General features: G+C 39.4%; 2 protein-coding genes and 2 non-coding genes across 4 annotated transcripts; all 4 read left to right on the top strand.

Moving 5' to 3' along the window:
• Window positions 1-92: 92 nt before the first annotated feature.
• LOC137613903 (uncharacterized) lies at window positions 93-2,393 on the top strand. The gene is made up of 8 exons (XM_068343372.1): window positions 93-179; window positions 443-479; window positions 604-637; window positions 724-765; window positions 1,162-1,333; window positions 1,490-1,599; window positions 1,724-1,898; window positions 2,091-2,393. Exons 2-8 carry the CDS (start codon window positions 468-470, stop codon window positions 2,191-2,193), a joined length of 648 nt encoding a protein of 215 aa, XP_068199473.1. The 5' UTR covers window positions 93-179; window positions 443-467; the 3' UTR covers window positions 2,194-2,393.
• Window positions 2,394-3,234: 841 nt separating this feature from the next.
• LOC137613933 (U6atac minor spliceosomal RNA) lies at window positions 3,235-3,362 on the top strand. Its single transcript, XR_011039013.1, has one exon. It is a non-coding gene; the product is annotated as a U6atac minor spliceosomal RNA (small nuclear RNA).
• Window positions 3,363-9,062: 5,700 nt separating this feature from the next.
• On the top strand, window positions 9,063-11,417 carry LOC137613894 (uncharacterized). The gene is made up of 8 exons (XM_068343358.1): window positions 9,063-9,122; window positions 9,386-9,422; window positions 9,547-9,580; window positions 9,667-9,708; window positions 10,105-10,276; window positions 10,433-10,542; window positions 10,667-10,841; window positions 11,031-11,417. The coding sequence occupies exons 2-8, from the start codon at window positions 9,411-9,413 to the stop codon at window positions 11,131-11,133; spliced, it is 648 nt and encodes a 215-aa protein (XP_068199459.1). The 5' UTR covers window positions 9,063-9,122; window positions 9,386-9,410; the 3' UTR covers window positions 11,134-11,417.
• A 767-nt stretch (window positions 11,418-12,184) lies between these two features.
• LOC137613935 (U6atac minor spliceosomal RNA) lies at window positions 12,185-12,312 on the top strand. Its single transcript, XR_011039015.1, has one exon. It is a non-coding gene; the product is annotated as a U6atac minor spliceosomal RNA (small nuclear RNA).
• Window positions 12,313-13,080: the final 768 nt, after the last annotated feature.

Raw genomic sequence — 13,080 nt, 5'->3', positions numbered from 1 at the left:
GATTCATTGTCAGAGATGCCGTCTTATCAATGACCAAAAGGTAGTGGGAGCTGGCAGTACAGTAGGAGGTGTTGATAGCAGCAATGTGAACAGCCGTATATAAGGAAAAGGACAGGAGAGACTCACTACGGACGCTGACGATCACAGAACCACACTGTTCAAACCAGGACGTCCTTTGGGTGAGCCTCTTTACTTATTTCAGGATAAAAATGATCCTATTTTGAAGTTCAAACAGCTTTTAAACTGTCTTTTATGAAAGAATATGTTGTTTTAATTGAAAACAGCATTTAAATCCAGATAATTTCACTATGAAGAGGATGAAACTCAAAGAATGCTATTTCTAATTATTTTTGGCAATGTTATTATTTTATTTGTTTTTGAATATATTTCTGTACTACACACAGTTAATTGTTTTCATAAAAATGTCATCATTTCTCCACAGATTCAAAGGTCCCACTTTAGCAAACATGTTCAAACTGGTAATTAATTACATATTTTTAAAGAAAAACATTTTTGACATTGTCTACATAGGTGTCAGATATTTGTATGTAATATATTATATTTTGTGATTGTAAATTGTTTTATTTTCGCCTTTTCTTGCAGTTAAGCATTGCCATTGTTGCAGGATTGTTCATTGGTAGGTGCATCTCAATACTTGCAGGCAGTATGAACATAAGTATAACTTTAATAACTCAGTTATGATTGCTTTCATTACTCTTTCAGAAAGCCACCAGGAGCACCACAATGACACATCAGAACCACATGGTAAGCAGTCAGTGTGTTCAGATAAAATTTAAAAGAAATGTGACTGTCATTGCAGAAAAGGAAGAGAACATTTGGGTTACATGAAGTTGATGTGATGTTGGTCCAAAAACATTACAAACTGAGTCATCATCTTCTCACCTTGTGATTATGATGTTGAAGGTCAAGTTTCTAACTTAATTTAGCCTTGCAGCCTTCTTCTAAACTGCTAGAGGTTAAAAGTGTCTCGTTGGAAAAGTCTGAAACCCTTCTGTTTTGCTTTTCTTCCAACTTTGTTCAGAAAAGCCCTCACCCACACCCACATTTCATTGTGAATTTGATTTGAGTTTGGATGTTCTGTCATTTAAAACTCATCTAGAAGAATTCACAATTGTGCAATTTCAACTTGTGTTTATAAAGAATGCTGGACAGACTGGTTTGACAGAGATGACCCCCCTGATACTGGAGACTGGGAAGACCTCAGAAATCTTCGTTCTGAGAACCCAGGCAAGATCTGCCCTAAACCAAAGCAAATTGAGGCTGAAACTAAATGTGGGATGACTCCAGCAAAAACAGGGGATGTGATTCATAGGTAAGACCTTCAAAAATGAAAAATTTTCGTTCGATGAAAAACAATGATGATGTATGTTGACCACCGACCAAATTTGACCACCACCATAAACTATATTTCCAATAAACTATGACTACAAGATCATAAACTTTGACCAATTCCATGTCTCTTTTTCAGAAGTGACACCATTAAGGGATTCATCTGCTTAAACTCCCAGCAGCCCAATGGCAAAATGTGTAATGACTATAAAGTTCGCTTCATGTGCGAGCCCCCCTATTGTGCCAAAGGTACTATATCACAGCATTGTACATGTGTCATGGTGAAATGCCAATACACAGCACTAAACCAAACATGAGGCTTTCACTCTGTTTCTCAACAATCACTCGGTGTCTCTTTCATCCCTTGATAAAGAGTGCTGGACCAACTGGTACGACAGGGATGACCCCGCTGGAACTGGAGACTGGGAGACTTTGAGTGACCTCAGGAGGGAAAACAAGGACGAAATCTGTGAAAACCCACTGCAAATTGAAGCTGTTACCGTCAAAACGATGACCGCATCCACCAACACAGGGGAGACCTTCCATGTGTAAGTTGCCTTGAAGCGAGAATACACAAAGAGATCTACCCTCTCAACAGTACTATTACATTAAAAGTCATATTTCTGTTGTGCTAGCTACGTAACCAAGGATATATGCCGTTGGTAGTTTATTCCTTGAAAAATCTTATCATTATAATATTACCTTCTTGCTTCAGTCTTGAATTATTAACTGGTTTTCAGATACAATCCAAATCGAGGATTTGCTTGCCGTAATGAAGACCAACAAGATGGAGCTTGCCTTGACTACAAAGTTCGCTTCAAATGTCCATGCAAAGAAGAATGACTCTACAGCTGAGAACCAGGGAAGACAACTGTTAAAGTAAAATTTATTTTGATTTCCCTTTGCTTGAATTTTCTTTTACATTTTCCTGCAATGTATGAAACATGATGCATTCTGCCAGTAAAAACATCCATGGCAGCCGGTGTAAGACCACATGTGACGTCATTCACCCATTAGTAAAGTTACTGTTAATGGCTCTGAAAAACGATCGTTAGATGCTTTATTCCGTTTTTTCGCATGAAATCATTAGCAACCTTGTCATGACTGTAGAAAACCAATCAACAATAAACAAAAAAATGCTATAAAGCTGCTTTGTCATTAAGTTGTCTCTTTATCTTAGTTCTGTTTATTAGGACTGTGTTCATGAGCTCATGTCTAGAGGGGAGGGCAAACATGAAGCCCTCTGTGAATGAAAGAAAAACACCATGGTCACTGAAATAACTTGAATCTCACAAAGGTAACCACAAATGTAATGGTATTTAATCAGACACTGATTTTCAATTGTGGTTCAACAGAATGAAATAAACTGGTCAAACAGGCCTTGTCAAAAAGGAACGTACCCCAAGAAACGATTGAAGACAATGTGACTTAAATGGTGTCTTAAATCTGTACAGGGTACAATAAAATATCAATACTATCAAGGAATTCTGGAGCGGAATGTGCCGCCCAGTGTAAGCTGCAGGTCATGGGTTTTCCAACAGGATTACGATACAAACACAGCTAAAAATAACCTTGAATGACTCAGAGCTAAACATTGGACTATTCTGAAATGAACTTCTATGAGTCCTGATCCAAAAGACATTGAACATCTGTGTAGAAGGAACCCTTCAAACTTGTGTGAAGGTGTGCTGTCAAGTCCTATACATGTGACATATTTTGGTTAATAGACTGATTTTTAATAGTGGTTCAACAGAAAGAAATAAACTGATTAAACAGGTCTGAACAAAAAAAAACAACGGTACCCAAAGAAACGGTTGAAAACAATGTGACCACAGGGAAACTGAGACAATTGCGATGTCTTCTGATTTGCATTGCAATTGTCTTGTGTTATATGAAAGGAGAGAAGGTTAGCACTCCCCTTGACAAGGATGGAATAGGCCCCTGTGGCCTTCAACACACAAACGGTTAAGGCATTGCCACCTACCTCATGGCATCTCTAACCAGGTTTTTGGAGCGGCAGTGGCTCAGCGGTAGAGCAGATGTCTTGAAGACCAGACATCACCCAGCCATCGGCGGCTCGATTCCCACTACCAGCAAGACATCCTTCGGAGTGTGAGCTGATGATGGGAGGTGTCAGCTCACCTCCCAGCAACTGCCGAGGCGCCCTCGAGCAAGGCGCTGTCCCCCCCACAAGCTGCTCATTTGGGGCACGATCCCTCATGCGATCCTTTACTCTGCCTCCCCCTATGTTTACATACTAACTGCATGCCTACAGGTCCCTAGTGTGTTGTGTTTGTTCAGGGGCCTGCACATACAGTGCCTTGCACAAGTATTGGCCCATCAAGAACTTTTTGACATTTTGCCACATTTCAGGCTTCAAACTGAAAGATAACAAATTGAAAATATTTTTTAAGAATCAACATCATGTGAGATCTAATCGTGAAGTGGAACCAAATTTATTCAAAATTTTATGTTGTATTTACAAAAAAAAATTGAAAAGTAGGACGTGTAAAAGTATTGGCCCCCTTTGAGTCAATACTTTGTACAACTTCCTTTTGCTGCGATCACAGTCGCAAGTCTTTTTGGGTATGTCTCTATAAGTTTTGCACATCTTGAGACAGAAATATTTGCCCATTCCTCCTTACTAAACAGCTCAAGTTCCTCAAGGTTTGATGGAGATCGTTTGTGCACAGCAATTTTCAGATCTTTCCACAGTTGCTCCATTGGATTGAGGTCTGGACTTTGGCTTGGCCATTCTAACACCTTTACATGGTCAGTTTTAAACCATTCCATTGTAGATTTTGGTTTATGCTTAGAATTGTTGTCCTGTTGGAAGGTGAACCCCCAACCCCATCCTCAGGTCTTTTACAGACTCCAACAAATTTTCTGCTAGAATTGCCTTGTATTTTGCTCCATCCATCTTCCCATCAACTCTAAAAATCTTCCCAGTCCCAGCTGAAGAAAAGGAACCACAGAGCATGATGCTGCCACCACCATTTTTGACAGTGGGGATGCTGTTTTCACAGTGATGTGCAGTGTTACTCTTGCGCAAAACGTAACGTACGCATTCAGCCCAAAAAGTTCAATTTTGGTCTCATCTGACCAGAGCACCTAGTTCCGCATGTCATGTGTCTACCATGTGGCTTCTTGAAAACTCCAAACGGGCATCTTTTTGTTTTTCTGTCAGAAAAGACTTTCTTCTTTCCACTCTTCCATAAAGGCCAGATTTATGCAGAGTACGACAAATACTGTAGTTGTCTTATGGACAGATTGTCCCGCCTCAGCTGTGTATGTCTGCAGGTCATCCAGCATGATAATGGGCCTCTTGGTTGCTTCCCTGCTTAGGGACGGTCAGGTATTGGTAGGTTTGCAGTGGTTTTATGCTCTCTCCATTTTGATATTATTGCTGGTACAGTGCTCCGGGAGACTTTTAAATATTGTGAAATGTTCTTGTATCCCATTCCTGCTTTGAACTTTTCCACAACTTTATCCTGGACCTGCCTGGTGTGTTTTTTGGTTTTCATGATACTGCTTGTTCTCCAGTATTCTTTTCACAGACCTCTGAGACCTTCACAGAGCAGGTGCATTTAAACTGAGACCAAATGACACATAGGTGAACTCTGTTTGTCATTGTTGGTCATTTAGGTCAACATTGGATCATTCAGAAGTCATCAGGGAACTTCTGGAGTCAGTTAGCTGAGCTGAGAGAACAGGGGGCCAGTACTTTTGCACGTCCTACTTTTCAGTTTTTTATTTGTGAACACAATATAAAATGTTGAATAAATTTGGTTCCACTTCACGATTGTGTCTCACATGTTGTCGCTTCTTAAAAAATATTTTCAGTTTGTTATCTTTAAGTTTTAAGCCTGAAATGTGGCAAAGTGTCAAGAAGTTCTTGGGGGGCCAATACTTTCGCAAGGCACTGTATATGTGTTTATGTATGTCTAGCTGGAGAGTGTAAAGAGAATTTCCCGTTTCGGGATTACTAAAGTGTAATTCTTCTTCTTCACACTTGTGATCTGTCTGATTTTTAAAAAAAGGGGTGTCAAAGTCAAATACACGGAGGGCAAAAAATCATATTTGCTATAAGCCGAATGCCGGACTGGTTCAATGTTTATTAAAATATATTAAAATGAGCATAGCCTATTGAACCAAGCGCTAACACAGTGTAATGATGAAATTAAAAAAGCAATCTTTTGTTATGGCTCTGACAGTAACTTCCAGGGAAAACATTTTCAAAAGGCAAAAAAGCTTAATGTCCTTCAAAAAAAATATGTTCCTTAATATCAAGATAAGTGCATGAATGAAATTGCATGCATTATAAACTGAAAAGAAACTATCGTGGATGCATGATTGCATGCACAACAATAATATTGTGCATAAACAATAATAATGCATTATCGTGTAAAAAAATTAAAAAACTTTTAAAAATTGTGCTGCTCTATACAATCCTACCAATCACTGCTTTCAAATAGTAAAAAAACAAAACGTCAAATCAGTTGTATCCTTCTCATGGCTCTTATCTGCAATTTTCCCTGAGTCCATTCAACTGAAATATAAATACAAAAATCTATGGCACACAGACAAAACAATGCTTCCTTCAAAAAGACATCACATCTTGTAGAAACAAATTTAAAAATTTGACTCAATTTTAAACTGAAAGTACGTTCCTGCTCTGCGATGCACACTTGTCTGAGGCTGAGCCTGATAGTTGATGGTGTCTCATCTTTTGTTCAAGTTCATCAATGTTCGGGTCAGGCTCTGAGCTGAGGAAACCCTCAAGATAGAGTGAAGGTGTTCATCAGTCAGACGGCTCCTGTGTGATTTTGTGCTCAGCTTCATTAGAGAAAACCATCGTAGTTTTTGGTCAAAGCATACTGTATTTTGAGCCATTTTTCCCCCAAACCTTTTATGCTCTGGCAGGCCACATAAAATGATGTGGCGGGCCACATTTGGTCCCCAGGCCTTGACTTTGACACATGTGATCCAGACCAAGTCTCAGTTGTGCAGTTTCAAATGCCAAGATGATCACATCTCAAATTCTGTTTATACAGAATGCTGGACAGACTGGTTTGACAGAGATGACCCCTCTGGTAGTGGAGACTGGAAGACCCTCCTCAATCTTCCTGCTGAGAACAAAGGGAAGATCTGCCCCAAACCAGTGCAAATTGAGGCCAGGACCCTCACTGGGGTGGCTGCAGGTGCAACGGGGGATGTGATTCACAAGTAAGAACTTCACAAATAAAAATGATTTGACCATTTTAATGGAGTGGAATATAAATGTATAGGTTACCAAAGTTGACTACCAGCAATCTCCTATTGACTATGGCTGAAAGATCATGAAATATTTTGATTCTGTATCTTTTTCAGAAGTGACACCACAACTGGATTCATTTGCTTAAACTCCCAACAGCCCAAGGGAAAAACCTGTAATGACTATTAAGTCCGTTTCAGCTGCCATCCCCCATTATGTGGTGGTGGAGGTACTGTATCACAGCACTGAACTAGTGTTCTGTTTATTTGCTAAAGGCAGCGCTAAACCAAAAATTAGGCTTTCACGTTTTTCTCACCAATCTTTTGGTATGCCTTTTGTTGTTCACTGAAGTTTGCTGGACCAGGTGGTTCGACAGGGACAACCCCAGTGGAACTGGAGACTGAGAGACTTTGATTGATCAGGAAGGAATTTCAAGATGAAATCTGTAAAACTCCATTGTACATCGAAGCTGTTACCATTGACACAATGACCCCAGCAATCAGCACAGGAGAGACCATCTATATGTAAGTTGCAATGAAGTGAGAACACACCAATACAGTTATCCTCCTAACGGTACCATTGCATTGAAAATCATATTTCTAATGTGTTGGCTATGTAAGCAAGGATATATGGCTTTGGTAGTTTATAAACCAAAATATTCCCTTCCTGCTTAAATCCTTAATCATTGAATGATTTTCAGATACAATCCAACGCAAGGATTTGTTTGCCGCAATGAAGACCAGAAAGATGGAGCTTGCCATGACTACAAAGTTCGCTTTGGATGTCCATGCAACGAAAAGTGACTCTACAACTGAGTCTGCGAACAGAGACAGTCAAAGTCTTATATTTTCTTTTATACTTTTCTAGAACAGAAGAAACACAATGAATTTGAGGTAGCCCTTGTAACAGCACAACGTGCGGCTTTATTCACCAACAATTTATGATTAACGTCTCTGGAAAATGACTGTTAGATGCTTTATGGTTTCTTTTCTCACATGAAATCATCAGCAACCTTATATCATGACTGTAGAAAGCAAATAAACAATGAACATAATAATGCTGTAAGTTCCCTCTTTACCTTAGTTCTGTTTATTAGGACAGTGTTCATGAGCTCATGTCCCGAGGGGAGGCAAACATGGAACCCTCTGTTAATAAATACAGTCGTCACCAAAACAACTCTAAACTGACAAAAGGTAACCACAAATTAAAATGGCATGAAATTTAACCAATGAAAATCAGACACTGATTTGTAATTGTGGTTCAACAGACTGAGATAAACTCATGAAACAGGCTTGAACAAAAACGATTGTTTATCCAAAGAAATGACTGAAGACAATGTGACCACAAGGAAACTAAGACGGATCCTCTGTTTTGCATCACAGCTGTCTTCAAACTGATCATTTAAAGGGTAACAAGTAGGGACAAGTCACCTCAAGAGATTACAGACAAACACGTTAAAGGCAAAGACTATAAGACTATCTCCAAGTAGTTTGAAGTTCTCATGAGTACAGTACAACATATTCAGAAGATTGAGTTCCATGTGAGTGTAGCCAACATTCCATGAATAAAAAAATTAAGAATGGTTGAACAGACCGATAGTATGAACGGAAACCAAAGAGTCCAGAACAACTGCCAAAGAAGTTCAAGGTGTACTCCAAGGTCAGGGTGCATCAGCTCTGTGTTCACAGACATAGAATGAAGCCTACCAGGACAAGAACATTGTCCTGACTGTGAAACATGAAGGACGCTTGGTGATTTTCTGGGACTGATTTGCTGTATCAGGCACAGGTGTCTTAAATCTGTACAGGATATAATGAAATATCAAGACTATCAAGGAATTCTGAAGCAGAATGTGCTGCCCAGTGTCAGTTGCAGGTCATGGGTTTTCCAACAGGATAATGACCTAAAACACAGCTAAAAATACCCAAAATGGCTGACAGCCAAAAATTGGACAATCACAAGTGAGCACTGATCAATATCCTATTGAACATCTGTGGAGAAGGAACCCTTCAAACCTGTGTGAAGGTTTTCTCTCTATCATATAAATGTTAAATAATGGCGTTCCTCTATTATTTGTCTCTTTACAAATGTTCCTGGAAGAAAAACCCCCAAGTTAAATTCATGTAACATGACAATTATAAAGAGGAATTTCACAAACGGGTGGTACAGTGGTGTAGTGGGTAGCGCTGTATAGGCACAGAAAGGCGGTTCCAGGTTCGAGTCCCACTCTGGGTGGACTTTGCATGTTCTCTCTGTATCCCACGACAGTGGAAGAAACGGGTATTGAAAGTGTATTTGTGTAACTTCAGAAACTGAGACTCTAATTTGCTCAAGGTTATGATTCATTGTCAGAGATGCCGTCTTATCAATGACCAAAAGGTAGTGGGAGCTGGCAGTACAGTAGGAGGTGTTGATAGCAGCAATGTGAACAGCCGTATATAAGGAAAAGGACAGGAGAGACTCACTACGGACGCTGACGATCACAGAACCACACTGTTCAAACCAGGACGTCCTTTGGGTGAGCCTCTTTACTTATTTCAGGATAAAAATGATCCTATTTTGAAGTTCAAACAGCTTTTAAACTGTCTTTTATGAAAGAATATGTTGTTTTAATTGAAAACAGCATTTAAATCCAGATAATTTCACTATGAAGAGGATGAAACTCAAAGAATGCTATTTCTAATTATTTTTGGCAATGTTATTATTTTATTTGTTTTTGAATATATTTCTGTACTACACACAGTTAATTGTTTTCATAAAAATGTCATCATTTCTCCACAGATTCAAAGGTCCCACTTTAGCAAACATGTTCAAACTGGTAATTAATTACATATTTTTAAAGAAAAACATTTTTGACATTGTCTACATAGGTGTCAGATATTTGTATGTAATATATTATATTTTGTGATTGTAAATTGTTTTATTTTCGCCTTTTCTTGCAGTTAAGCATTGCCATTGTTGCAGGATTGTTCATTGGTAGGTGCATCTCAATACTTGCAGGCAGTATGAACATAAGTATAATTTTAATAACTCAGTTATGATTGTTTTTATTACTCTTTCAGAAAGCCACCAGGAGCACCACAGTGACACATCAGAACCACATGGTAAGCAGTCAGTGTGTGCAGATAAAATTTAAAAGAAATGTGACTGTCATTGCAGAAAAGAAAGAACATTTGGGTTACATGAAGTTGATGTGATGTTGTATCAAAAACATTACAAACTGAGTCATCATCTTCTCACCTTGTGATTACGAAGTTGAAAGTCAAGTTTCTAACTTAATGTAGCCTTGCAGCTTTCTTCTAAACTGCTACAGAGATTAAGAGTGTCTCATTGGAAAAGTCTGAAACCCTTCTGTTTTGCTTTTCTTCCAACTTTGTTCAGAAAAGCCCTCACCCACATCCACATTTCATTGTGAATTTGATTTGAGTTTGGATGTTCTGTCATTTAAAACTCATCTAGAAGAATTCACAATTGTGCAATTTCAACTTGTGTTTATAAAGAATGCTGGACAGACTGGTTTGACAGAGATGACCCCCCTGATACTGGAGACTGGGAAGACCTCAGAAATCTTCGTTCTGAGAACCCAGGCAAGATCTGCCCTAATCCAAAGCAAATTGTGGCCAAAACTAAATGTGGGTTGACTCCAGCAAAAACAGGGGATGTGATTCATAGGTAAGACCTTCAAAAATGAAAAATATTTGTTTGATGAAAAACAATGATGATGTATGTTGACCACCGACCAAATTTGACCACCACCATAAACTATATTTCCAATAAACTATGACTACAAGATCATAAACTTTGACCAATTCCATGTCTCTTTTTCAGAAGTGACACCATTAAGGGATTCATCTGCTTAAACTCCCAGCAGCCCAATGGCAAAATGTGTAATGACTATAAAGTTCGCTTCATGTGCGAGCCCCCCTATTGTGCCAAAGGTACTATATCACAGCATTGTACATGTGTCATGGTGAAATGCCAATACACAGCACTAAACCAAACATGAGGCTTTCACTCTGTTTCTCAACAATCACTCGGTGTCTCTTTCATCCCTTGATAAAGAGTGCTGGACCAACTGGTACGACAGGGATGACCCCGCTGGAACTGGAGACTGGGAGACTTTGAGTGACCTCAGGAGGGAAAACAAGGACAAAATCTGTGAAAACCCACTGCAAATTGAAGCTGTTACCGTCAAAACGATGACCGCAGCCACCAACACAGGGGAGACCTTCCATGTGTAAGTTGCCTTGAAGCGAGAATACACAAAGAGATCTACCCTCTCAACAGTACTATTACATTAAAAGTATTTCTGTTGTGCTAGCTACGTAACCAAGGATATATGCCGTTGGTAGTTTATTCCTTGAAAAATCTTATCATTATAATATTACCTTCTTGCTTCAGTCTTGAATTATTAACTGGTTTTCAGATACAATCCAAATCGAGGATTTGCTTGCCGTAATGAAGACCAACAAGATGGAGCTTGCCTTGACTACAAAGTTCGCTTCAAATGTCCATGCAAAGAAGAATGACTCTACAGCTGAGAACCAGGGAAGACAACTGTTAAAGTAAAATTTATTTTGATTTCCCTTTGCTGGAATTTTCTTTTACATTTTCCTGCAATGGATGAAACATGATGCATTCTGCCAGTAAGAACATCCATGGCAGCCGGTGTAAGACCACATGTGACGTCATTCACCCATTAGTAAAGTTACTGTTAATGGCTCTGAAAAATGATCGTTAGATGCTTTATTCCTTTTTTTCGCATGAAATCATTAGCAACCTTGTCATGACTGTAGAAAACCAATCAACAATAAACAAAAAAATGCTATAAAGCTGCTTTGTCATTAAGTTGTCTCTTTATCTTAGTTCTGTTTATTAGGACTGTGTTCATGAGCTCATGTCTAGAGGGGAGGGCAAACATGAAGCCCTCTGTGAATGAAAGAAAAACACCATGGTCACTGAAATAACTTGAATCTCACAAAGGTAACCACAAATGTAATGGTATTTAACCATTGAAAATCAGACACTGATTTTCAATTGTGGTTCAACAGAATGAAATAAACTGGTCAAACAGGCCTTGTCAAAAAGGATGGTACCCCAAGAAACGATTGAAGACAATGTGACTTAAATGGTGTCTTAAATCTGTACAGGGTACAATAAAATATCAATACCATCAAGGAATTCTGGAGCGGAATGTGCTGCCCATTGTAAGCTGCAGGTCATGGGTTTTCCAACAGGATTACGATACAAACACAGCTAAAAATAACCTTGAATGACTCAGAGCTAAACATTGGACTATTCTGAAATGAACTTCTATGAGTCCTGATCCAAAAGATATTGAACATCTGTGTAGAAGGAACCCTTCAAACCTGTGTGAAGGTGTGCTGTCAAGTCCTATACATGTGACATATTTTGGTTAATAGACTGATTTTTAATAGTGGTTCAACAGAAAGAAATAAACTGATTAAACAGGTCTGAACAAAAAAAAACAACGGTACCCAAAGAAACGATTGAAGACAATGTGACCACAGGGAAACTGAGACAATTGCGATGTCTTCTGATTTGCATTGCAAATGTCTTGTGTTATATGAAAGGAGAGAAGGTTAGCACTCCCCTTGACAAGGATGGAATAGGCCCCTGTGGCCTCCAACACACAAATGGTTAAGGCATTGCCACCTACCTCATGGCATCTCTAACCAGGTTTTTGGAGCGGCAGTGGCTCAGCGGTAGAGCAGATGTCTTGAAGACCAGACATCACCCAGCCATCGGCGGCTCGATTCCCACTACCAGCAAGACATCCTTCGGAGTGTGAGCTGACGATGGGAGGTGTCGGTTCACCTCCCAGCAACTGCCGAGGCGCCCTCGAGCAAGGCGCCATCCACCCCACAAGCTGCTCATTTGGGGCACGATCCCTCATGCGATCCTTTACTCTGCCTCCCCCTATGTTTACATACTAACTGCATGCCTACAGGTCCCTAGTGTGTTGTGTTTGTTCAGAGGCCTGCACCTACAGTGCCTTGCACAAGTATTGGCCCATTAAGAACTTTTTGACATTTTGTCACATTTCAGGCTTCAAACTTAAAGATAAAAAATTGAAAATATTTTTTAAGAATCAACATCATGTGAGATCCAATCGTGAAGTGGAACCAAATTTATTCAAAATTTTATGTTGTGTTTACAAATAAAAAACTGAAAAGTAGGACGTGTAACAGTATTGGCCCCCTTTGAGTCAATACTTTGTACAACTTCCTTTTGCTGCGATCACAGTCAATGTTCATCAATGTTCGGGTCAGGCTCTGAGATGAGGAAACCCTCAAGATAGAGTGAAGGTGTTCATTAGTCAGACGGCTCCTGTGTGATTTTTTGTTCAGCTACATCACAGAGAACAATTGTTCGTGTTGCAAAACACACAGAGCGTTTGAGCATCTTGGACGCGCAGCTGGGGCATTGTGTCGGGGATGAAATGTGCTCACTCA

This window comes from Antennarius striatus, chromosome 19, assembly GCF_040054535.1.
Source record: "Antennarius striatus isolate MH-2024 chromosome 19, ASM4005453v1, whole genome shotgun sequence".
Taxonomy (NCBI): Eukaryota; Metazoa; Chordata; class Actinopteri; order Lophiiformes; family Antennariidae; genus Antennarius; species Antennarius striatus.
This window is presented reverse-complemented; position numbering and strand designations above follow the sequence as displayed.

Bases quoted from the DNA above. Each gene is read 5' to 3' on its own strand.
- LOC137613894 (XM_068343358.1), top strand. The intron at 9,581-9,666 runs GTAGGTGCATCT...TTACTCTTTCAG, and splicing joins TGTTGCAGGATTGTTCATTG to AAAGCCACCAGGAGCACCAC. The intron at 9,709-10,104 runs GTAAGCAGTCAG...GTGTTTATAAAG, and splicing joins TGACACATCAGAACCACATG to AATGCTGGACAGACTGGTTT.
- LOC137613903 (XM_068343372.1), top strand. The intron at 638-723 runs GTAGGTGCATCT...TTACTCTTTCAG, and splicing joins TGTTGCAGGATTGTTCATTG to AAAGCCACCAGGAGCACCAC. The intron at 1,600-1,723 runs GTACTATATCAC...CCCTTGATAAAG, and splicing joins GCCCCCCTATTGTGCCAAAG to AGTGCTGGACCAACTGGTAC.